The sequence below is a fragment of the Lates calcarifer genome, linkage group LG15 (genome assembly GCF_001640805.2).
Source record: "Lates calcarifer isolate ASB-BC8 linkage group LG15, TLL_Latcal_v3, whole genome shotgun sequence".
Classification (NCBI taxonomy): Eukaryota; Metazoa; Chordata; class Actinopteri; family Centropomidae; genus Lates; species Lates calcarifer.
The window spans coordinates 20,839,948-20,862,931 of NC_066847.1; the positions used below are offsets into that span (position 1 = coordinate 20,839,948).

At 40.7% G+C, this 22,984-nt stretch overlaps 1 protein-coding gene across 4 annotated transcripts in view; it reads left to right on the top strand.

Annotated features, from left to right (window-relative positions):
- LOC108892288 (adhesion G protein-coupled receptor L3) overlaps positions 1-22,984 on the top strand; it is a 199,286-nt gene that overhangs the window by 131,229 nt on the left and 45,073 nt on the right. For 3 of the 4 annotated variants that reach the window (XM_051076010.1, XM_051076011.1, XM_051076013.1), the window contains 5 exons: positions 330-683; positions 4,047-4,150; positions 7,955-8,140; positions 10,342-10,380; positions 19,091-19,274. In XM_051076010.1, the coding sequence (XP_050931967.1) occupies positions 330-683; positions 4,047-4,150; positions 7,955-8,140; positions 10,342-10,380; positions 19,091-19,274 (867 nt within the window). The remainder of the gene's footprint in view (positions 1-329; positions 684-4,046; positions 4,151-7,954; positions 8,141-10,341; positions 10,381-19,090; positions 19,275-22,984) is intronic. The other variant, XM_051076012.1, reaches the window with a different exon arrangement.

The following is a 22,984-nucleotide window of genomic DNA, read 5'->3' on the forward strand; positions in this document are numbered from 1 at the left end:
GCACAGCTGGAAGTGTATGTGCAGTGTATGTGTGTTAGCTTAGCCAGCAGGGGTCCCATGCATGCCTTTGTAAGTCACACCTGCCAGTTCCAATTGATCCTCTTTGAACTATATTCTCTTAAAATGACACATGGAAAGGAGGGAAGAATAGAACCCTCCTGTGTAAGCTCTGTTGTTTCTCCACCAGCACAAAAATAAATTTCCCTCTCAGGCATAAATGAAGTGTGACTGAAAAAAAGAAAGACATTTACTCTCAATCTTCTTTTTTCCAACTCTGCATTTTTCTCAGATTACATCAGTTCACTTGTTTCCCCTCTTTTTCCCTTTAGAAACCTCCTCCTCCATAATGGTCTACATGGACACGACGACCTCAACGACGAGGACCACCACTCGGCCCACCACGGTCACTATGACGACCACTACAGCCAGGACCACCACGACCAAGATGCCCGCCACGACGCCCGCAGTCGCCCAGTGGCCCCGCACCGCGCAGACGGTGGCGACCCCGGTCCAGACGCTGGTGGAGGGTTTAATCCCAGAAGATGATGATGGAGCGCCGCCTTCCTCCCAGCTTCCCAACATCAGGGTGGAGTACTGCAGTCCCCTGATGATGATGGACATCTCCTGGCCTAAGACCAAGCAGGGTGTAGTGGCCAGGATGCCCTGTCCACCTGGAACCATAGGTAAAGTAGATTCTTTATCATATTAAATATTAAAAGGGAAATTTTATACAACGTGGTTCCCATTTTCGTGGTTTTGGGCAACATTCCTAGAAGTAATAACTGGAATAGATCTGACAAAAGAGGGGCATCCACACATTTATTTATTTATTTATTTATCCATTTATCTACACATCCAGGTCTGGGTCGCAGTCTCAACATACTAAATATTGCCGAGACGTCCTTTTCTCAAGCCAGATCTGGGGGATTTGAGGCAAAATTGGATATATAATGGGCCTATTCTCTGGAATACCCAAGTGAAACTCTTTTTGGCCACCAGTATTGAGGATTTCAATCCTTCTGTCACTCTCCAAGGCCCATGACCACATGTGAGGGTTGGACTGTAGATCCACTGGTAAACTGAGAGCTTTGTCTTGAGTTTAGGCCATTGCTGACACTGCACCAGTTTATATGTCCTGAGAAAATAAGCAAAATAAAGTTTTATCCTAGATGTCTGTTGTAAACTTTCATTATAATTTACACACCAAATTCTTGGTTGACTATCTACAATTGATGGGGATGCACTGAACAAGTTTGCCTATGCAATAAGACATTTTTTGTGCTCCCTTTTGAGTTTCCTCTCTCCAAAAAAACAGTTTAGATTGGACTAAACTATTGGCTCTTTAAAACCAGTCTGATCATCTGAACACTGATATTCCTCTTGTCAATGGACTTGTTCATTGATGTTGTTGAGGTAGTGTTTTCCCCAGACTTAAGCAATTACTTTGACTAAAACTACAAAAATATGTTACCAGTAACAGAACTTTTCTTTGTCACCAGACATGTTATTGCACACCTACCATTGCATACTTTAAACATTTGTCCACTACTATTTTCAGTTTATGCTTCATTTGTTGGTAGATCTACCATTTTACAGTATGTGCAGGGTTAAAAGAGCATAACAATGTATGACATTAATGTGTCATTCTAACCACTCATGCTGCCAGTCCGATTAATCATCCGAAACATTCCTCTGTGTGAAAATGAAAAATTCTGCTTGTGAAATATATATGTTGTTTCTTCATTCCTTCTCGCTGTGAGGATGCCAATACTCTTCGTTAGGAGACACAGTCTTCTGTGGGCCTCTCCGCCTTGATGTTGGTTGCTGCTGTGTGTTTTGTTTATGTTTACAATCCCCCCGCAGCACTCAGTTCTCCAGCTTCCTGTCCTCCCTCCTCACTCTTTATTCCTGACTCACCAATGCAGGGTTGAAGATAGCTTAGCATCACATCTGTAGGGGGGAAACTAGTTACTAGTACACCACGCACCCATATTTATTTCCTGTCTCTCAGGACACAATTGTTGTAATTAATTAGTGGCTAAACATATTTGTGTTGGGCGCTTTGAAAGAGCTGTTATGCTTTGTTTATCCGGCTTCAGACCATTTGTTTCTGTATATGTTACTCCAGCTTTGTCTTTGTATCAATACCAAGAGAATGAACTCAAGTATACATTAAGATAAAGTCGATGTTGGCTGCTTTAGATGTAAAAGCGTTACCTCAGAAAGTGAGACTGGAGAGAGTGCTGATCTTGGGGAGCAGTTCATATTGTAATGAGGTCTGACCACTGAGCATAGACTTTAAATTTTTTAAGTAAAGGCTTTGATGTTATAAGGTTGAAGATCATGCTGCATTCTTAAAGTAAGGAAATGAAAAGCGAGGACAGAATTGAAGATTTAAGGTAACCTAGAAACCTTGATACTGTCGGTTTCTGCTGTCAGACAGCATTGTTGCATAAATAAAGCAAGTCAGTTGAGGTGATACATTATTACAAACTAACAAGACTAGGTAATGCAAATCAGATGTGTTAAAATTGCAAAATGTGCTTTTGGTAAGGAATTTTCTGAAACTTGCTTATCATGAATTTGTCATAGACCGAGTCACCCTACATTGGGTAGTGACATCATACCCTCAACTCTGGCCGGAAGCCTGAAGAAATCTGTTCATTTCATCAATCAGCGCACAGTCAGACACACACACACACACACACATACAGGCTTCATTAATGGGCAATACCAGCACCCGTCGAGACCTCACTAACAGCCGTCATATGGCAAGATAAGAGGAACACATACCCCACCTCCTCTCGGTGCACTCTTCAAAGCCATCTCTCTTCAGACGACACTGCAGAACACGACTGTGTGAGCTTCCTCTGCCACTCTTTGAAAGTTCCTCGAGCTCCCCTTCCATCTACCTCACTTCTCTCGCTGTCACTTGCCCCCCCCGCACCTCTCCCTCTCTCTCTCTCTCTCTCTCTCTCTCTCTCTCTCTCTCTCTCTCTCTCTTTCATGCTCCTTCTCCTGCCTCTCAATATAGGAGGAAATGCAGAGTCCCTTATCTTATAAACCCATCAAACATAAGGCTGTCCAAGGTGGACTGGGAAAGGAAATTATATGTCAATCAAAATTTATATCTGTTAATGCTGGTCGTCTCACCCTCCAACACACCCTCCCTCTACGTAAGTACAAGCAAGGGCAATTTAATGTCAGCATGTAGCTTTGCTGATGTCAGCTCTGAAAATATAGACACAAGTTATTTGAGGTGTGTGGGAGAGCAAGTCAAAGACACTTTTTGTTTACGAATACATTGCATCCACTGGAGATAGATACTGTTTCATGTAATTCATTTAATTCATTAATTCCATTTGAGGTTGGATATAGCAGGGTCACACAGTTTAACTTTACTTAATATCTGGAGGTTTATTTGTACTAAAGCCTACATGGAACATCATAACACACTCACTTACCAAACCACCCCTCTGTCAGCAGAGAACGTCTCTCTCAAACCAGCTTAATTGACCTTTTGTGATGAATTCAGCTATGGCAGACTTAATTGGCACCTATTTTGGTGTATTTTCTTTCTCATGCAGGAGTTGAACTGTCACACACACAGAGACACTGTCTGACTTTTAATGATTAAATACAGGCGCTGTCTGGGTGAGCCAGGCTGGCCTCAAGTGAAGCAACTCCATTCCAGTCACTGAAAGATAAAGCCATCCAATTACATCTTGCTACATCCATTAATTTAATCACGTAAGAATAGTCTTTCTTGGAATGTTGTGGTTTTATTTAGACAAGTTTTGCAAATAAAGTAAAGAAATGCCTGACATAGCCAACAGCACTGTGTAGTCCTTCAGTCTATAATGGGAAAAAGGAGTAAGAAAAATAAGGGTAAACTTGATTGTGGTGAACTTTCAGAGACACACACACTGACAAGCGTGCTACAAAACATGTTTCTCTCCAACTTTTCTGTTCTTCACCGACATGGCTGTGTTTCGTGATCTAATAAATTTCTTCTCAATAAGCAGCTGCCTTTCTTCTCCCCCCAGGCGTGGCCTCTTACACGTGTGTGGGTCCAGAGGGATACTGGGACCCCCAGGGACCCGACTTTAGCAACTGCACCTCCCCCTGGGTCAACCTCATCAGCCAGAAGGTACCACGCTGTGTGATACAACAAAGCAGAAAATGTCTTACTTAAAGTAGCATCACAGTTGGTTTGAACCATCACACATTTCTCTCTACACATAGAAAAAGATAGCCTGGAGGATTTGCAATCGAGTTTAAATGTTATTTTGATGTGTTAATTTGTTCAGGACAGCTTTTCAACAGAACTGTGCCCTTTTAACCTGTTCTAAATAACATTTGCAAGAGCTCACAGTACAAATCAAGAGTGCATATATCGCTTGTACTCAGAGGACGTCAGTTTTTGTGGGTTTTCTCTTATGTTCTTTGTCTCTTCTTAATTGGTCAATTAATGTCATTGATTAGCCAGAGGCTTTACTCAATGGAAGGGTTATACTTGTGTGTGTGTGTTAGTGTGTGTGGTTGGGTGGGGGCGGAGTGAAAACCAATACCACAGCACCATAGTGTACTGGACTGCTGTGGCTACCAGCTAATCCACACCTCTTTCTCCCCCCCTACGACATGATACAGCGGTTATTTGCATTTCATACTTCTCAAGCACAAACGATTTGTATCTCCTCCTCTGCGGGCAAGTTATTATGCAAAGCCCCATATAAAGCTTCCAATGTTAAAATCTGTAATAGAATCGAATCAAAAGAGGAGAAGGTTACTGCAAGTGAGGATCAGGGTTCCAGGTTATGAATTGCAGGTAATGGTGAAAATGTTCTCCCTTAAACTCATAGGACCCTGAGGCGTGTGTGTTATAACACTTATGATTTACTCAATGGCATACAGCTCGGCCCATTAAACAAACGGCAGTTTGCAGATATGGATGGAGAACGGCTGTTGGGGAACAAAATAGAATGGAGAGAAATTATCAGGTGCATTTTTGTGCAGCACAGTGCCATTTGAGCGGTGCAATAAACCTCTACCACAGGCTGTTGTTTGGAAAAATTAACTACAGCAAAGTTCTATCTGAACTTGCTATAGAGGCTGTTTTGCTTTTGCCATATTGTTGCATTGATTCAGCAAGAGTTAGACTCTAATGTAGAATATTTCCAGTTAAAATCTGCAGAAATAAGTGACAGCCAAGGAATGCATGTATTTTTAACAAAAAGTGTTATTAATCTTTCTTCTTTTTTGTCCTTTTTTTTTTTTTTTTTTTTATAAAAATCACACTCGAGCAGTGTGCCTGTCGCTGTAGAGACAGGAAGACTTTAATGAAGATCAACCTGTCAGAGATCTGGAATGCCCATCTGGCACGTTGTTATTTTATATGTAGAGCCACTGTCCTGTATGTGGCATTGCTCATTACCAGATGGTTGGGTAGACAAAATGAGAAAGGAAGATGTAGGGAACAAAGAGAAAAAGAAATGACATCAGATCAGCAGAAAGAAGGGGAAAAAAGGAAAGTAGAGCTATTTACCCTGCATCTCCAGCTCCCCTCATTAAGAGACAAGAGCAGGGAGGGGAAAGAGGAAAACATCTTCCAAAGACACGTTCCCCTGCATACACCTCTGTGCAGACCAATTTAGGCAGTATAATTGGCTTCACTAATAAACAATGATAGCAGGTGATGCCAGAGTAAATTAGAATGGGCCTGTTTAAGGTGGTGCTACTATGTTTTTGAGGCTCATCTTACTGCACCCAGCATATTACTTAAAACTTTGAAGATCACTGACCTTTGAACTACTACATTAGACCTAAGGGGTGTTGGCATTTAGTCACATTCAAGTTATTTACTGATCATTATCAAGACCAACAAGTACTTATTTCTATTTCTTTTACTTAATTTTCTAGTTAGGTTTATAGGAAGAGATACAGATGTATAGGAAGAGATGGTTTCTCATCAGTCTGACTCGATGACTTTCAAATGGCTTTCATGTCTATTTTATACTCGTCAAAGTTATCTCTTTCTCAATAAGTATTTCAAATTATTTGAGAAAAACAATATGGCACTGAAATATATGCACTGTAATGAATTAATTGTTTCTCTTTTGTCGGATAAAGCCGGTTTATGTAAATGTATGGCAATTAGAGGCTCAAAAATTAAAAGCAGCTTGAAATGGCTGACATCAAGGGGCACCTCTTCATATTATTAGCACCCTGCTAGGTAGAGATGTACAGTGTAATTTGAAAACCAGGATAAAGAACTGTGCCAAGTACAAAGAAGAAGTTTGGGAGCAAGCCTTTCAGGGTTTGTGGTGAGTCTCATTAGCCAGTAAAAGGATGCCTCCATAGCTCACAAGTTCGATATTAGAAAGTTTCCCCTGTGAAAGATATAGTGAGGGAAGCTCACACTATTGTCAGCAACACTACATCTTATTCATTGGGCTCTATTCCCCTTAGTGTCTGTTGCTATACCTGTCTATACATCTCTCTCAGCTTTACATTAGCAGTTAACAGTGATGATTTACCACTTGAAATTCTTTGTCATTTTTGAAACAGTGGATCCTTAAGTATTAGGCAGATATAGCGAAAAGCAGGTGTCACATTTTCAGCTGGATTTTGTTGATGGAAATGATAGAGTCATCTCTATGTCCCCAGGGTCCCATGTTCTCCAGATTTATATGGCACATAAAGGAAATCTGAAAAAGATGTTCCCCCAGCATTCACTGATGATGACCTGGGCCATTGGGGGAATTCGTCAATGGGGGTTTTTGTTCCCCAGCACTTCTGTATTGCTCTCAGTATCATAGGCTTCCACTTGAGGGGACTTATGAGGATAGGGTTAGGCGTTATGGTTGTGTTTATATAGGTGTTTTAGACGCCATATTCCAATAAAAAGAAAGATAATATTTCAGAAATATTTTAACTGGTAAAATTGTGTTAATGTGTATTAACAGAATATTGAACATAAATGTGTCCTGAAATGAAAACTGTCACTGGCAGATTACATCAGCTGTAATTAAGCTACCTTTAGCTCCATGAATTGGTTGAAAATGCTGTCGTTGGGACACTTTCTAATGTTTCCAGCTAACTCTTTTTAAAATGAGAACAATGTAAATGGGTCTTGATTGACCTTCGAAGTAATGCTCGCTTAGCTAGTCAGCCCGACATGCTAAGCATTGCAGTTTACATTATATGGGATAATTAATATCTTATGCTTCTGGTTAGTTTTTGTGTTTTTGTTTTTGTGCCACCTTCTAAACTAAGGTTACTATACTTCCAAAAAGTGTAGTGATGTTGGTACAGTAAGTGTGTGTCAGGAAATGTTTGGGAAATATGAAAAATTAAAGGTAGAAAAAACAACAGGCGAGGTCTGAAAAACATAAGAAAGCAAACACTCAGAAGTAATCACGATATGTCTGTTTTTTTTCCCCAACAAATCCCAAGACACAAAAATCATATACGCTTTCAAACATAAGAAAAAAATTCATATCTAGGAGCATCTGTCCTCTGTGTACCACATATACACTACTTCCCCCACGCTGCAGTGCTCCCCATTAGTTTCATAAAGGTCTAAGGCTATCTGGGGAAATTCCCTCAATAGTTGATTTTATAATTGCTTCCGGGTACAATATTGGCCCAAGTGTACACTCAGCTGAGAACCGTCTCACCACATTAATTGTGTGCAATATAGCAGCACTCGAAGAAAATGTATAAGCTAAACTGCATTTATTTTAAGGGGCTACACATTTTTGCAAATTGGCATGTTTCTCCATGTTTTCCAGTGTGTCTGCTATGAATAATACAGTAAGGACGTGCTGTAGTACAAAAAATAATGATGGGCTATGAGGCTTGTTTGGATTTTTGTTCAGGAGTAGAGTAATGAATCTCAGCCTGTTCAGATATTTAAATGTTTCAGTCACAATTTAATGTTTTGTCTTTATAGCTGAAAGCTGGGGAGACAGCTGCAGTCATTGCCAGGGAGTTGGCGGAGCAAACTAAGAGTAATCTTCAGGCGGGGGACATCACCTACACAGTGAAGGCCATGGTTCAGCTGGTGGACCTCCTCGACGTGCAGCTGAGGAACCTCACGCCAGGCGGCAAAGACAGCGCAGCCCGGAGCCTCAACAAGGTAGTGGGAGAAACTGCTCTGTGAGAAATATCAAAACCTGCCCTTTATCCACTTCTCCTCCCGCTTTAAAAGCATCTTCTGACTAGCTAACAAGCTGGATAAACACAACCCGCGGGAACGGTGACCTATGCTCCTTCTTGTCTGCAATGTTCAGATCAACGTCTGCAAAGGAGCAGGCTCAAAATGAAAGAAGTGTAGGAAAATGATTTTACTAAATTGTGCCACTTTTTTGAGTTAACATTTTCATCCTGACTTTGAAACCTTTTGGAATCTCTAAAATGGAGGCCTGACCTACCACAAGGCTTCCATCAGGTCAAACCTGAACAGTAGGTATTCTTATAATGATCTGCTGTTTGGCCCTGTGCTGTCAGGTAAAATGATAACCACTACCTCCACTGTGCTTCGATGCATACTAAAAACACACCCTCACTTTCAGTGGATAGCTCATCTCACTCTAGTATCATGTATTATGCTATCAGTTTTACTTTGATGTAGTTTAAAAGATGTTATCCATATGTCATGCTCGTCAAAAGCACTACATTTGCACCACTTGATTTTTACTAATGGGACAGGCTAAGATTTCAGTGGGCTTGATCTAAGCTGTGGGAGCGCAGTGTTTTTCATTTTTGCTGAACCTGAAGCTAATGCATTTATTCCCCAATTCACAGTAGAGCACAGTGAGGGGCACTCAGGCAAAATGAGCTAAAATAATACTTTCTGTCTGCTGAGCAGCCAACAGAAAAGCAAACATCAGTGAAATTCAAAATGTCAGTCGTTAATTTGCTGGAGCGGCTTCACTTGTGGAGGAGCCTGAACACCTGTTCTCAGATAGCTTTTTCGGGACGGTTTTTTATTTCATTGCCGCAACAGACACAGATGTCCCCATTGAGATTTTAGTGCCAGTTTTCTCCAATGGAGAGGGGGAGGCAGTAAAGATGGCCAAAAGGCCTCAGAAGAGAACGTGACGAGTAAATTCACATTGAGGAGCAACTAGAGTTTATAATACCTCTTGGAAAAAAAAAAAGGTTTCTCATAAAACACAACATTCAAGGAAGAGGAACTGCTGTGGTCGAGATTGCTGTCGCAGTCTTTAGCTTCTCTTGTAAAAATCAGGAAATGGTGTGAAAAAAACCTTGGCTGGGCTGAGAGGAGTAAAACAGCCTCCAAAACCAGGATAATTTATTCAAGAGGTCACAGGCTTACCTTTGATTTATAATTCTCTGTCCACCCCATTCTTGCAGCATAGTACATCTATGGAAAAAAAATGTCCCTATTGCTTTCTCTAGTGTTCGACTTCCCTTGCCAGTGAGAGTTTTCCCCAAGGAAACACTCAAGCCCACAAAACTCTTCCTCGCTGCTCTGGCAGTGGCTGATGTTTACCTCCTGAGTTCAATCATTTTGACACAATCTGCAAAGAGCTAAGCGAATTAAAGATTTTTTTTTGATAGCGAAGCATAATGCTCTCTGCCAGCAGACAATGAAAGGATTGAGTTGGCAAACGGCGAGATCAGTGTCGTTTTCATGATCAAAGGGTAGCTGGCTAACGGTACGGACGGGACTGTTTCCAGAAGAGTGGGTTGTGATGTAGAGCAAGAGGCTCCTTTATGGGGGGAAATGGTACTCTTTGGAGCTAATCTGCATGGGATTTATCACGGTACCAGAACCTAGCTGTTAAGCCACACAGTAGCTCTGTTGGCTACACTGCTTGAATCAGAACTCAGTTAAAATTATTCACCCTCTGTGCAGTCCTGACAGCACTTCTTTGAGCCTGCGCTTTCTGTGATTTTTCAGGTATGCTAAATTGTTGCTAGCATTATCTCTCCTTCAGAGGGGGACAGAGGTTTAAAGGATGAATTACTTTCCAGAGTTCTCACGCAAGTTGAAAAGTTAAAATTGAATAAGACGATAACATTGAAATGGCGCTTAACAGTGTCATAGGCATATTCCCTCTTGTCCTATGTGTCTCATTTCAGTTCTAATTAACACAAGAGTCTCTGCTGTTTTTCCAAGATAGTGTATAATTAAAGTATATGCTGCTTTTCACACATTTTATGTAAAGTGAGCATTTAACTTTCAAGAGTAAGGTGACTGCTTTTTTTCTCGCCAGTCTGAGGTCTATACTCCAACCAGAAATGTATTTAAAGTGGAATTGTTTGAGTTGTTGACCTTTGGCTAACTCTTACATTTTCTTTGGGTTGCAGCTGCAGAAAAGAGAGCGCTCTTGCCGGTTTTATGTTCAGGTATGCGAACAAAATTTTGCTCATAACTACTCTCCATCCCACTTTTGCCATATAATTTGAAGTTTGACCTTTTGAAGTGACAACAACGAGCGAAGAAATGAAACACAAACCCACTGTAGTCAGTATATGTCTATTCCATATACTGTACTGTATTTATGGTAATGCTAACGTAAAATCAAAGGGTCAAATTTCATTAGCTTCATATCAGTTACATTGCATGCAAGTAAGTAGCATCAGTGTCTCAAACCTACCAATTTATGAGTCATACGTCATCATTTTCCCCTGCATGTATGTGTCGTGATATTCTCTTCCTCCTCTAATACGTTTGACCTGAGCATGAGGTTGAGAGGTTTTATATTTTCAGATGCCAAATATCCATTGTGGATTTCTTGAGTGTCTCAATCAGTTTAAAAATGCCCCAAAACCATCACATCAGCACTGCTTTCCAGTGAAATAACCCACATAAGTGGATAGCATCAGTCAAAAATAAAGCTCTCAGGCATGTAACACACTTCTACACTTCTCAGCAAATGCTTCAGAGCCAAAAGAAGTGACCTCATTATACCAGCAAGTCAACTTCTAACTACTAAGTCAGCCAAAGTCATGGCATGTTATGATTCTCCCTAATGCATAATACATATGTGTCCCAATTTAGGAGGGACTCTTATCGCTTCACTCAGCTATTTCTCGGGCTACTGAGTGATTGTGTTATCCCAGGGGTGACGTTTTAGCTGTCATCAAAATCATTTATACCTTGACAGGAGAACCATGCGAGAAGTTGACATCCCTTTCCTCCATACAGATGGCTCCAATAAAGCTGCACGTTAGAGCCAGATGTTGTTTTATATGTATGCTCCACTGTGCTCATGTTAAGCAACATGTATTTTGCCTTGATTCCTCTGAGGCGTGTCAGAAGGCACTTAGTCATGTATGTTCATGTGATTATGCAAATGACACCCAAGTGGAATGTGCATCTCTATACAGTTGAGCGTTCTCACGTGTACAGATGGGTGATATTCTATATATTTTTAGGAAGACCAACAATCAACTATAAAAAGACCAGCCGCTGCACTGGCTGACATATTCCTTCATTACGAGTCATCCGCCATCCTGGTGTTGTAAATGCCCCAGTGTGTATTATTCCCCAGCTAAAAGTAGTCCCAACAAATGCACTATTTAATCCTGTTTGAGTAACTTTATTCTGAACCTACATTGTCCAGCTGTTTTAGGGAATTACTAAACCTTTTTAAAAAATAAAATCATATGATTGCAAACCCTTTTTTAAAGATTTTTAGTGGGAACAAATGCGCTTGGGGAATTTGGAAAGTGTTGAGAGACATACCAAGTTTGTTGGTCTTAGTTGTTTCATGGGAATTGTGGCAAAAAGAAAAAAATAGACTAAGGCCAGCCCTATTATTTTAACTGCAGGCTACAAATCACAAGTTACAGTTTATGCCAAAAAAGATTGAAGGTTTATTTGAACAAGACTAGCCACTACCTACGCATTTATACTCACTTCAGATTGACATGTATGTTTATGCTTTTGTGTCTGCATCTGAGTTCATTTCTACAGTGTAGTTTGTATAATTTGAGCATGCACTGTACACTGCCATACATGACTGTACACAACTGCTCAGCTGTGCACCCCCTCCGCTGTTCTGTCCCCTCGCTGGGTTGACAAATTCAAACAACGGTGAAGTGCTTTCACTTGACGAACCGGAATAATGGAGGAACATCTGTGGCCTTAGGTAAACACAGGCATTGACTGCACGCGCTGCCAGCCTTTGAGGGACTTTCATTGATTAGGGAAATTGGGCAATGTTTTCTCCAACGGGGCCCTGGTGGTTGACGTAAGTCGGATTAGCAGAGGAATACGAAGCAAATGAGAGGTGCACCTGCCTCTGCTGTCCCTCTGCTCAGAGACCACTATGCATTGTTGAAAACACACTTCAGTGGTGCTTTTGGGAAAAGGCAGATTGTGTGAGAGCAGGTGTGGTTGTGGTGAAGGAGAGTCCTGTTCCAAACTAAAGTACAGGGCTTGTGGTTGATGTTTCTCTAAATGAGACAAGGAGTGATTCTCATCTTGATTGAGGGCTTCAATCATGTGTAAGTAGTAAACAAGTAGATGGCACTTTAATTCACCTGGTACCTAGGTCTTTATCTCGTTAAGATATCAGGGACTTCCAATTCAAAGAGCTTAATTTGCTCTTTCAGTCACATATTCACAAACAGTAAACATGTATACATCTCCCTGTCTGAGTTGATCTTTTGCAGATGAAACAATAATTAATTATGACTACTTTTGAATCTTTTTCAGTTGTTGCTACATGTCATAGCCAATTTAAGCCCACTGAACAGAATTTGGCCTTGATAAAGCTACAAAGGATATAATGATCAGTTCCCTGTGTTTCCCCTGCAGGAATGTTTCTCTGTTGTGCCCTTTGATTTTGAACAAACATTATAAAAATGGCGGCCTTCCTCCCGTGCCTTTTGGTCATATTAATGGCAGCTTGTTCATAGGCAGTGACATTATGGTTGTCCAATTACTGTGATTATTTCCATACATGTTGCATCAAGCTAAAGCCAAACACGCCAGCTTCAAAATAGCTTATTCCTCCGGCATTTTTTTGTTTTTAGTTTGGATTTACAGTAAATTATGCCACATATACCCCTCCTGCATCACATAAAAGATTAAAATGATATCTCGTGCTTTGGTAGAAGCCAAGTGAATGTGAATTTGCAGGATACAGGGAGGATATTTAGCTCCGACCCCTCATTAAAATGACACCTCTGCATGCAAAGATTAGCAGGGGGAGTGCCACTGCGCAGGATGACCTTAGAGCAAGCGAAACGGAGGGAGGCTCCTCGTTCGGAAATGTAACGAGATGATAAAATTTCCCTGGTAGTCAATTTGTTGAAAGATGAAGATAACCACATCCTCATAAACACAGACCTCCTCATCTGGCCGGCAGTGCAGAGTTCTGCCTGAATAATCTGTGTGAGCTGTGTCTGCACACACTGTGGAGAGTGGAAATATCTCTCAAAACAGTCAGGGGTTTTTTGCTACTGAAGATAAGATGATGTGTTTTTTTAATATGAGATTGAGTTCCTTTTTCATGCACATACAGTGCATTGAGCAAACTCCAAATTCAAACAATAGTGGTCATTAACAGCCAGATAAAGGCTGGGTGGAATTACCTGTACTCTGAAAGGTACCCTGTGGAGTATTTTACCACTGTTATAACTATGGAGCTAATTATGCTTTTATGAGTGCTTCCTGGTTTTTGTTTTTCTGTCTAGTGTCTGTGTGGAGGTAGGGTGATACACGTGGTTATTGCACCACTATGATTGACAGTTGGTGGCAGTGACGTACCAAGAAAAGTAAAAATGCAAGGAAGAAGACTACTCGCTTCAACCTGTCTCATCACTTTCTGATAGCGACTCACTGCAGCATCCAGACTGCCCTAAAGAAGCAGTGCTGCCCAGAGGGTGTGTGCCAAACTCTTGTAACAGGAACCATGATCGACAATCGAAGTTTGCAGATATTTAGTAAGTGGGAAAAAAATGGCAGTAAATTGGTAAATAAAAACAGTATTTTTGTTTGAAAACAAAGCCTGATGAAATTTGTGTTGTGGAATATACATTTTGCTGAATTTAGCAAGAAAATGTGTAAACATAGGTGACATTTTGAGTTTCCTTTGACAGCATTAACAGCAAATTAAAACAGCAGGAGACCAGAAAACAGGAAATTTAAGAATAAAGGCTTTTCTCTATCTCACATGAAGGTGTTCCTCTCTCTCCGGTTGGGCTGCAACTGGGGAATTACAGTAGTAAGATGAAACCTAAGACATAAGACAAGAAGCACAAAGGTAATCCCTCAGTAACTCACATATAGTACACAGACACAACCACCCGCCTACTAGAGAGAGAGGGATTCATGAAATATTAAAGAAGAAGGTTGCAGAGATTCTCAGAAAAGACAGATGATTTGGCTAGCAGGTAAAATGAAACAGGCAAAAGAAAGGCAGGAATGATGCAACAGCTTCACCTGTACCAAGAGACATCTAGTCAGATTGAAGAGGACAGCCAGAACAAGATATCCCACCTTGTTTGTGTTGTTTCCCCCCCCACTCCCCATTTTGAGATCAGCCTTCAATGTTAGTGAGAGAAAACAAGTGAGAGGAACCAACTGGTGAACAGGAAGGGAGGACTGAGGAGGAATGAGGGGACTAGAGCTGAGCGTGCGCGCGAGCCAGAAAAGGTAAGAGAGGGAGATCAGCCTCAGCCAGAATCAATTTCCCAGACCCAGAGTTCATTTCATCAATCAGCACACAGATAGAAGTACACACACCACGGGGGTTGACTTGGACTCGTGCCAAGCGAACACTAACATCCACCTCTCCCTTCCTTCCTCCTGCATTGGTATAAATGGCCCGTGCACTGCAGCTTTTCACGCCCAGTCATCATCCTGGTTCCAAGTGGAACATTCCAGCAGTGAGTCCAGTTAACGATTCGCATTTCCTCATGTATCAGGGACTAGAATATAGCTTCTTTTTTTCACTTCTGGCTTACTTTCAGCCCAGGAAAATAAAGTAAGACTTTGCAGCAGCAGAGTGAGCTGCTACGTTTCGACAGATGGAGTGGCAGTGTGCTAATAGCAGTAAAATAGCAGCAAGCCACCATCACATCTCTACCACTCAACTGCATAGACTATGATGATGGTAGTGGTGTGATGCTTGGGTGACACACCCCCCCCCCACTACTCACCCACTCCTGTGTGTTTTCTTGCTGAGGCTGGAGATGATGCTGATCTTATGATGTGTCGTAGAATGAGCCCAGTGCTTTCGTAACTGGCCTGTTCTGGGAGAAACAAGATTCATCCATATGGGAATGGATTACATTGAGGAAACACAAATACATACAGGCAGGATTCCGGTATTGAAATAGCACCATGGCAAGAAAAAGCATGGAGGTCTGGTTGGTGTGTGAATGCACAGACCCACTGAAGAAATGATTAAACTTTAAAAAATGTCAGTTTCAGCATATGTTATTATTTACCCAACCTTACCTTACCTTACCTTTACCATCTTAGCTTAAAAGAATGACATTTTGGTTGCCTCCAAGAATTCACTGTTCCAAGACAAACAAGATGTAGTGTGTTAATTAGTGAGCTTCAAAGGTGCTGGTAGGTGTATTTTGCTAGCTGCCTCCCCCTGTTTACAGTCATGCTAAGATAAGCTAACTGACTGTTGGCTGCAGCTTGATATTTACCATACAGGCATGGGTGTGGTACCAATCTCCTCATCCAACATATTTCCATAAAATGTTGAAAGATTAATTTAACCTCAAATGAAGTTTTAGTTGTCTGGAGCCAGCTGAAGAGTATAAGATCAATTGTTTGAACTTCAGCACTGTCAACATGAGCTGTCGTGAGTGTTTTTGGCTTTTTGGACGTGTGTGTTGCCACTTGGATCAAACTAAATCCACCCATTAACCTTCAAGACCCCATAAAATGGCTTTAGGTTGGTTTGGTTTGATGTATTTTTCCATTAAATTAGAAATTTGCTATTTAACATTGGAAGGGATTTCGACTTTTAAAAGTGGGACAGGGGCTGCAGAGTGGACATTAGTCTTCACTGTCTGTTGTTGTCACTTTCTACTTGGACACAGAAAAAAGGGGATGTGTTCTTATCCTGAATGACAGCCAGTGTTTGGTAGGAGCGGTTAGGTGAACCACTCCAAAATCTGTGATGACATTTTATTGGATAGCCTTTTTCCATACGCCCTTGGGTGCAAAATGTGTCAGAAAATATTTTGGTACTTAATGGGAAAAAAAGTGGTAGCTTTGATACAAATGTAAATGTAAATATGCATTTTTGACATGTATTTGGCAGCGCAGCCCTAGCTAGGATTTTAGAAATACAGGCATTTAAAAATATTTTTAAAAAAACCACCACAAAAAATATGAAGGACGTGACATCGTGGTCCTTAATGATTGCTTCAGCGCGTTTGTCACACATAGATAGCTGAACAAAACACTCAGGGACGCAAGATAATGACGCAGAGAAGGAATTTTTCATTCGATATGACCTTTAACTGGAGCTTTTTTACTTGTCTAAACTGTTGATAACAGTCGGTAAACTATTTAACGGAGCAAAGGCATGAAAATGGTTCTGTTCGATGTACAGTATTGTGATGGAGGAGTGCAATTGTCCCTGCACAAGGATCAGGTTTGCTTCTGAAAATCTTATTCAGCCTTCAGAAACATTTTTGGGCCTGAGAGTGTGCTTCCTTTTGTTGATTTTAAACACTAAAGGACACATTTTTTTGAATGCACTGAATGTGTGGTGCTTGTAATTGTCTCAGTAAAACATAGTGTGAGTCACCCGCCTTCCAACATGGAGACTCCACATAAAGACTCCTTAGTCTTTATCTGATAATTTCATTCTCTGGTTTGAATGAGGCAAAACTGGCATGCTGTGTGCATATTAATAACAGTAATCAATAATTTGCATTGCAGTGATTTGGTAATCTATTGCATGTCCAAATGATGCACCATGGGCGAATGTTAGCTTTACTGCTTTTCTGAAGTTGATTTTATAAATGCCTTAAGGACCTGTAAGAAACTGATATTTATTCTAATATAAATTTTTGATAGACCATGTGCCCTGCCCTTGGTTGTCTTATCCACTCTTGTTTATCAATTACCCATTCATATTCCCTCTCATCACATTTCTGACCCATCCCTCAGGCTTTGGCAGTGGGTCAGAAACCTTTTTGTACGTCTCTTCTGCATTGTAAAAAAAAAAAAGATGGCCTCCTCTGAAAGTCCATCAATCCTCTCCCTGAAGAACTGTTATTTCAGTTTTTTAAGAACTGCATGGGAAAAGAAAAGAAAAATCTTTGTTGTGAACAAAGAGAAAAAAAATGTCAGTGCCTGAAGAAAAATAGCTCCTTAATTGAGAGTGAATCAACCTCTGCCTCGAGCTGAATGTCAAAAGGTGTGCATGGAGATTGGCTGCAGATAATGAATAATTACATCAAAGTTGGTAGACTGCCTGCGTGTGTATGTATGTATGTGTAGCTGTTTTGCTGTGCACAGTCTGTGGTTTGTGTATGTGCCTGCAACTTTGTGTATGTTTCTATATATGAGCAGGTGCAGAGGTGTGTGTTCACTCTTGCATCAGTCACTCAGAGTGTGTGTGTGTGTGTGTGTGTGTGTGTGTGTGTGTGTGTCTGGCTGTGTCTGGGTGTGGGCGGCTTAATGTGTGCAGGGTATGTTTTGAATGAGGAAAAGCCAGCTGGTGCTATTTGAAATTCTCAGCCAGAGCCAGTGAATTGAATACGATCAGTCCTCCATCTCCTCTAGCTATCACAGTGATTCGAAACAAACATACAACTTAACATTATAAGGTAATTGGGAGGTCCATTACACTTATGCTTTGTGACTGTAAAGCCAGGTTTTTTTTTTTGGTCAGGAATTCATTTGATACACTCAAGCATAAGATTTCTCTCACTGCCTTTGGCTTTATCCTCTTGCTGTTTTGGAGTCACACTAAAACTGTTATTCCTCTTTATAATCCATTGATCAAAAGCGAAGTTCAGTGAAAAGTTTCTGTGGGATAACACCCCCTGTTTTTACGTACGTCATATCTTCTGTCTTCAGGATGTCACGAGTGAAGCAGCGCAAAGGGAGTGTTATAATTTGAGCTAATTTTTTTATCAGATGTATGATTTTCTCTGTAGAGCGTGTAGAGTGTTAGTCTTATTAGCAGGGCAGGAAATTTCTTATAATTATGCATTTGACCACCTACTGTACTCTAATGGCTTAGAAATAGCTTTTTTTCCAAGGGCAGTCAGGCTCATTTTGCTCCTCAGAGCAGTGGAACTGGGAATGAATTGCTTTGCTTGACCAATTAGTATTCCATTCATAAATCTTGCCATTGGCATTTTTAAATCTTTAATGGCTCTTAATTTTTCATCTTGTCTTGAGAATGTTCTTGTTTCTTCCTTGCTTACTGGCTTTACCATTGTTGTGGGGAGATTAAAGAAGGCATAATAGTTGTTCAGCACCATTAATATGCAGAAAAGATCTCAGCTGAATGGTTGCAGATAGCTGCTACCAGCAAACACCATGTAGATCCATTGGAATGTCTCAGTGTTGTGGTTATTTTTTTGTAGTGCCTTTGTGTATTGGGATTGTCTGCATGGAAGAACATTTATCACACCAATTAAAGACTCTAACCTCAGGACATGTAAGAATTGGCCTCCAGTCTTGTAAGCATTGGCTCTGATTCATTTACATGATTAATTCTTCCTGTAGATAAAGGGAAACAGCAACAAAAGCAAGCTAACAAAACATCCAGTGTCATTACACATTCAGGTGTCGCTGCTACCAGTTGACGATCCATGTCCAAAAGCATAACTTGTAAATGAATTGGAAAAAAGGTCATGAAATTGCTCGGCAGAAAGCTGATTATAGAATTTTCAGTTCAAATGAAAAAGAGAGAGTGGAAGGGGGCGGGACTCTCCATGCTTCTTCCTTGCACAATCCCACGAGACTGTGTGATTTGTTTTTTCAGTCCTGAACTCTCTTTGATCTTCCTTCACTCAAACCGTTTACCAAATCACCATGTCAAACAAAAGCAGTCCCAGGCTAGCTTAGCTTCTTCTTTTTTTCTTGACTAAATCAATGATTTGGACTCCCCAGGCCATGGTGGACACGGTCAACAATTTGCTGCAACCGCAGGCCCAGGCGGCGTGGAGGGAGCTGAGCACGGGCGAGCAGCTGAGGGCCGCCACCATGTTGTTGGACACGGTGGAGCAGGGGGCTTTCGTGCTCGCTGACAACCTGCTGAAGACGGACATCGTGCAGGAGAACACTGACAACATCCGTGAGTATATGCTAATATACTTAAACTGTGTCTTTATATGCTAAAGCTCCTTCCTCTTCAGGATGCACTGAGCCAACCTTTTCTAGGTTTGGTTTTTTGCTGATACAGAGTAGCATTGCAATAGCAGTACTGTCTTTTTCCCTAATTTAACATTTGTATAAGGGTTCTTCACTGTATGGAACTCATTGGGATCCCTATTATGTAAGTTAACATGCTGTTTTAACCAAAGTGGAGATGTCCATGTAGCACACAGGGGTTGGTTCAGTTTCCAAAGTTAAAAAAAAGACAAAAGATGTCTGCCTGCTTCTGCAGCTCTTCACCTTACCACTTCAACTCTTCTTATATTATGTACTGTAGCTCCTTTGTCGTGTGAATAATGGGTAACATCATTTCTTGTTTTTGGAGCCATTATCCTGAGCTTTACTCAAGCTATATTAAGTCAGGTTTTTGTAACACAGCTAACTGGAATGGGAAGCATCTGCATTTCTATTTTCTTCGTCGAGGAGGAAAACAGGAAAAAACGAATGCCAGCAAGCAAAGTACACTTTAATTTGGTTGTCTTCGTTTGCACGAGTAAACCAGCTTGGACAGAATTAAGTTAATTTCTCCTCAAGCTGCTGGGAAAGAGATTATTAGCTCAGCTGGAAGACTCGGCATAGTCAATTATGATGTTTAGATAATTAGAAGCTAAATTTAAAGAGCCAAATGCTTGGTATGCTGTTTATGATGTTTTCCAGTGGTGTTTTTTTCTCGCATGTAAAGTGTGTCATCCTTCATTGGTCTTGTCCGTTGTGCAGGGGTTACAAAGTTCACCATGCTGGTATTGATCCAAGGTGTTCTTGTATTGACAGCAGAGGACTTGAAGCTGAGGAACAAGGATGAAGGTCACTGGATTAATGCTTTCTCCCTCAGTTTGGGCTGCTTATGGCTGATGGCAGTTAGCTGTAAATTGACAATTATCTCAAATGATTGTGTTTATATTCATGTCAATTATTAGCTGGAATTAACAACTAGTCCTGCAGATCAAGGATCAGTGCTCATTATTCAGTGTATAAATACCAAGAGAGCACAGATAATGGAACTTCTGTCATTACTGTTTTCCCTAGTGTTTTTTTTTTTTTTTTTTTTTTGGAAAACTGGATACATCAGTTGTTGAAGAGCAGAATTTATTAAATCTGCAGTTTACATTGAAAATCATTTACAAAGCAGAAATTAAAATGGAATTAAATAACTATATTTTGCAGACGATGGCTACTGGGGCAGAGGGAATTAAGAGGAAAATAATGTTATGATGTATTGCCCCCTTCTTTGAACATGTTTTTTTTTTCATGTTCCTGCTGTCATGGTAACCTAAAAATATAGGTCTACTGACTTAAAAGGAAGCAAGCGTAAGGAGAATTAATAAAATGGATTTTATTGTATCTGGCACACAATTCATCTGGGTATTAAGGAGATTCTTGGCTCGTTTGGAGAGGGGAATGAGACGATGCCTGCGCAACTTGAGAGATTTTATAGCATGTAGTGGTAGCCTGGTTAATTATGTGCTGGTGACATGTTTACTAGGCCTTATCTCTCTGTTTGCTTGGCTTTTCTTTTTTTTTTTTTTCAGCCAGTTGGCTCCTGCAATCCCTCATGCCGTGCAGGGTAGTTAAATGAGGACAAGGAGGCCCATTTAAACATTGATAATCACTGCAGCAGCTAATTATTGATCTCTCACTTTGAATTACAAGTAAAGTGAAGGGTGTTATGTGGGCAGGTGTACTGTAGTTCACACACATTGCACCCTGCGACATGCTTCCAACGTCAGAGTGAGCCAGTTGCCTTGCTTTAAAGTGAATCTTAAACAGTAAGACCGCCTCGTTCCAATTTTAGGCTTAAGCTGATAATGAGATCTATTTTCTTTGCTTTCAGAGAAGGAGGATATTTCCTCAGCCATTGTGTCTGTGTTTGTGTTTACACGTCACAGTGCATGTGTTCGTCTAGGGCTTTGTCTGCACGAGAGGGTGCTTCACTCTCTGCATGATAATCTTATGAACAGATTTCTGCCGATTAGCATGTTATTTAAACTGGCTTTGAAGGTATAGCCTTTGGGTCCAACAACTACTATGGCATCAAAGAAATTCCCTGAAGCCCATCGTAAGCTCTTTTACTCAACCACACAGGGGAAAGAGAGGGAAAAGAAAAATGCTTCCTTTATTCTGAAGGCAGGCTTGGAATCCAGGGAATGGTGAGCTATCTGGGGTATTGTCTTAGCTAAGTTGAATAGGAATGTATCACGAAAACCCTCTGGCCTTTGCAGGAGCACAAGAGAATGTTAATACAAAGGTTTTTTTTTTTTTTTTTTTTCCTTAAGAGAAACTATGGGAAGCCGTGGTATGAGAACAGATACAAAGGACAGATTTAATGTGGCCTCCTTTGTAGCTTTTGGTGAGCACTAACCTTTATCAAAGTCAGAGGTGTCATAGTCCACTGACACATCAGCTGAATGCCTTATCAGGCTTAATGAAGTCTCTATTTCTCTCGCTTGACAAAAATGTATTTCAAGTTGAGAATCTCCACTGCAGACTAATCTGCCAGACACTTTATGTGTTGCTCTAGCAATGACCATCTTTGGCGCAGTGCATAGAAGTGAATGTGGTGAAAATGACCATGACAATCATGGTGGGACAGAGGAAGGTAGCCCATATGAAAGTGAATGTTATTTTGTCTCAAAACACTCAACTGAAATTGATCTTGGCATCACCTTTGGGAGGGAACATAACAGTTGAGTTAGTGACACTGTGTGACAGGGAATTGCCCATTTCTAACAAATGGTTTTACAGTGAGATCTGGCAGGAAATGTTCTGCTGTTTGTGGGAGCTCTCAAATAATCCAAGCACCAATTCATAATCAATCCAGCGCTGATAAACATACATGAATATTAAATCTTAATTAAAACAATACCAAAAATACAGCACATGAGGAAAAGGTTGTGGTGGTGGAGGCAGGTTCAGCAGCAAAGGGTGTTGGCATGAGTGTATCCACATAGCATAGCAGTAGTCATGCTGTACACCTGTGCAAATGAGATTGGACATTACTTGTCAGCTGGTAGCCGAACGCTGACAAATGAGCCGATTATTGCGAAAGATGGATCAAACAGCTGGTGCCAGTTAGCTAATGCAAGCACCACTTCTCTGTCTGAACTAAAGTTATACTCCTTTAATGTTTCCATTTTTTTTAAATTTGCTAACTTACAATTGTTTATCATCAACTTTAAAAACCATGATTTCTTGCTGTGTAATCACATGACATTCTTAATTAAATAAAAACTGATATACGAAAGAAAACATAATGTAATTGTTGACCATAATGTAAAATGTTGAACCTCTTCCTTTAAGGTGTTTTAACCTCTAGGTTACATACAACCTTTGTTTAAATAGCATTACATTGACTGCATTTCATAATATGGCAGGTTTTATACAGTCTCTTTGACTTATTTATTACAACAGTGTTTAAAAAGTGTCTTATTTACTCCACGACCTGGATCACTCCATACTGATCACCTCTCCTTTTAGAATGTGACATTTGTGGAACTTCTGTATTTCTCCCTCCAGTATTGAAGTAATGAATCAGTGGATTCATCTCAGGGCTTTGGGAGTTAATGTGACATTTAGGAATGCCTAGACTTCACACAGGTCACCAGTACTTGAGATTAGAGCACACTCAACTGC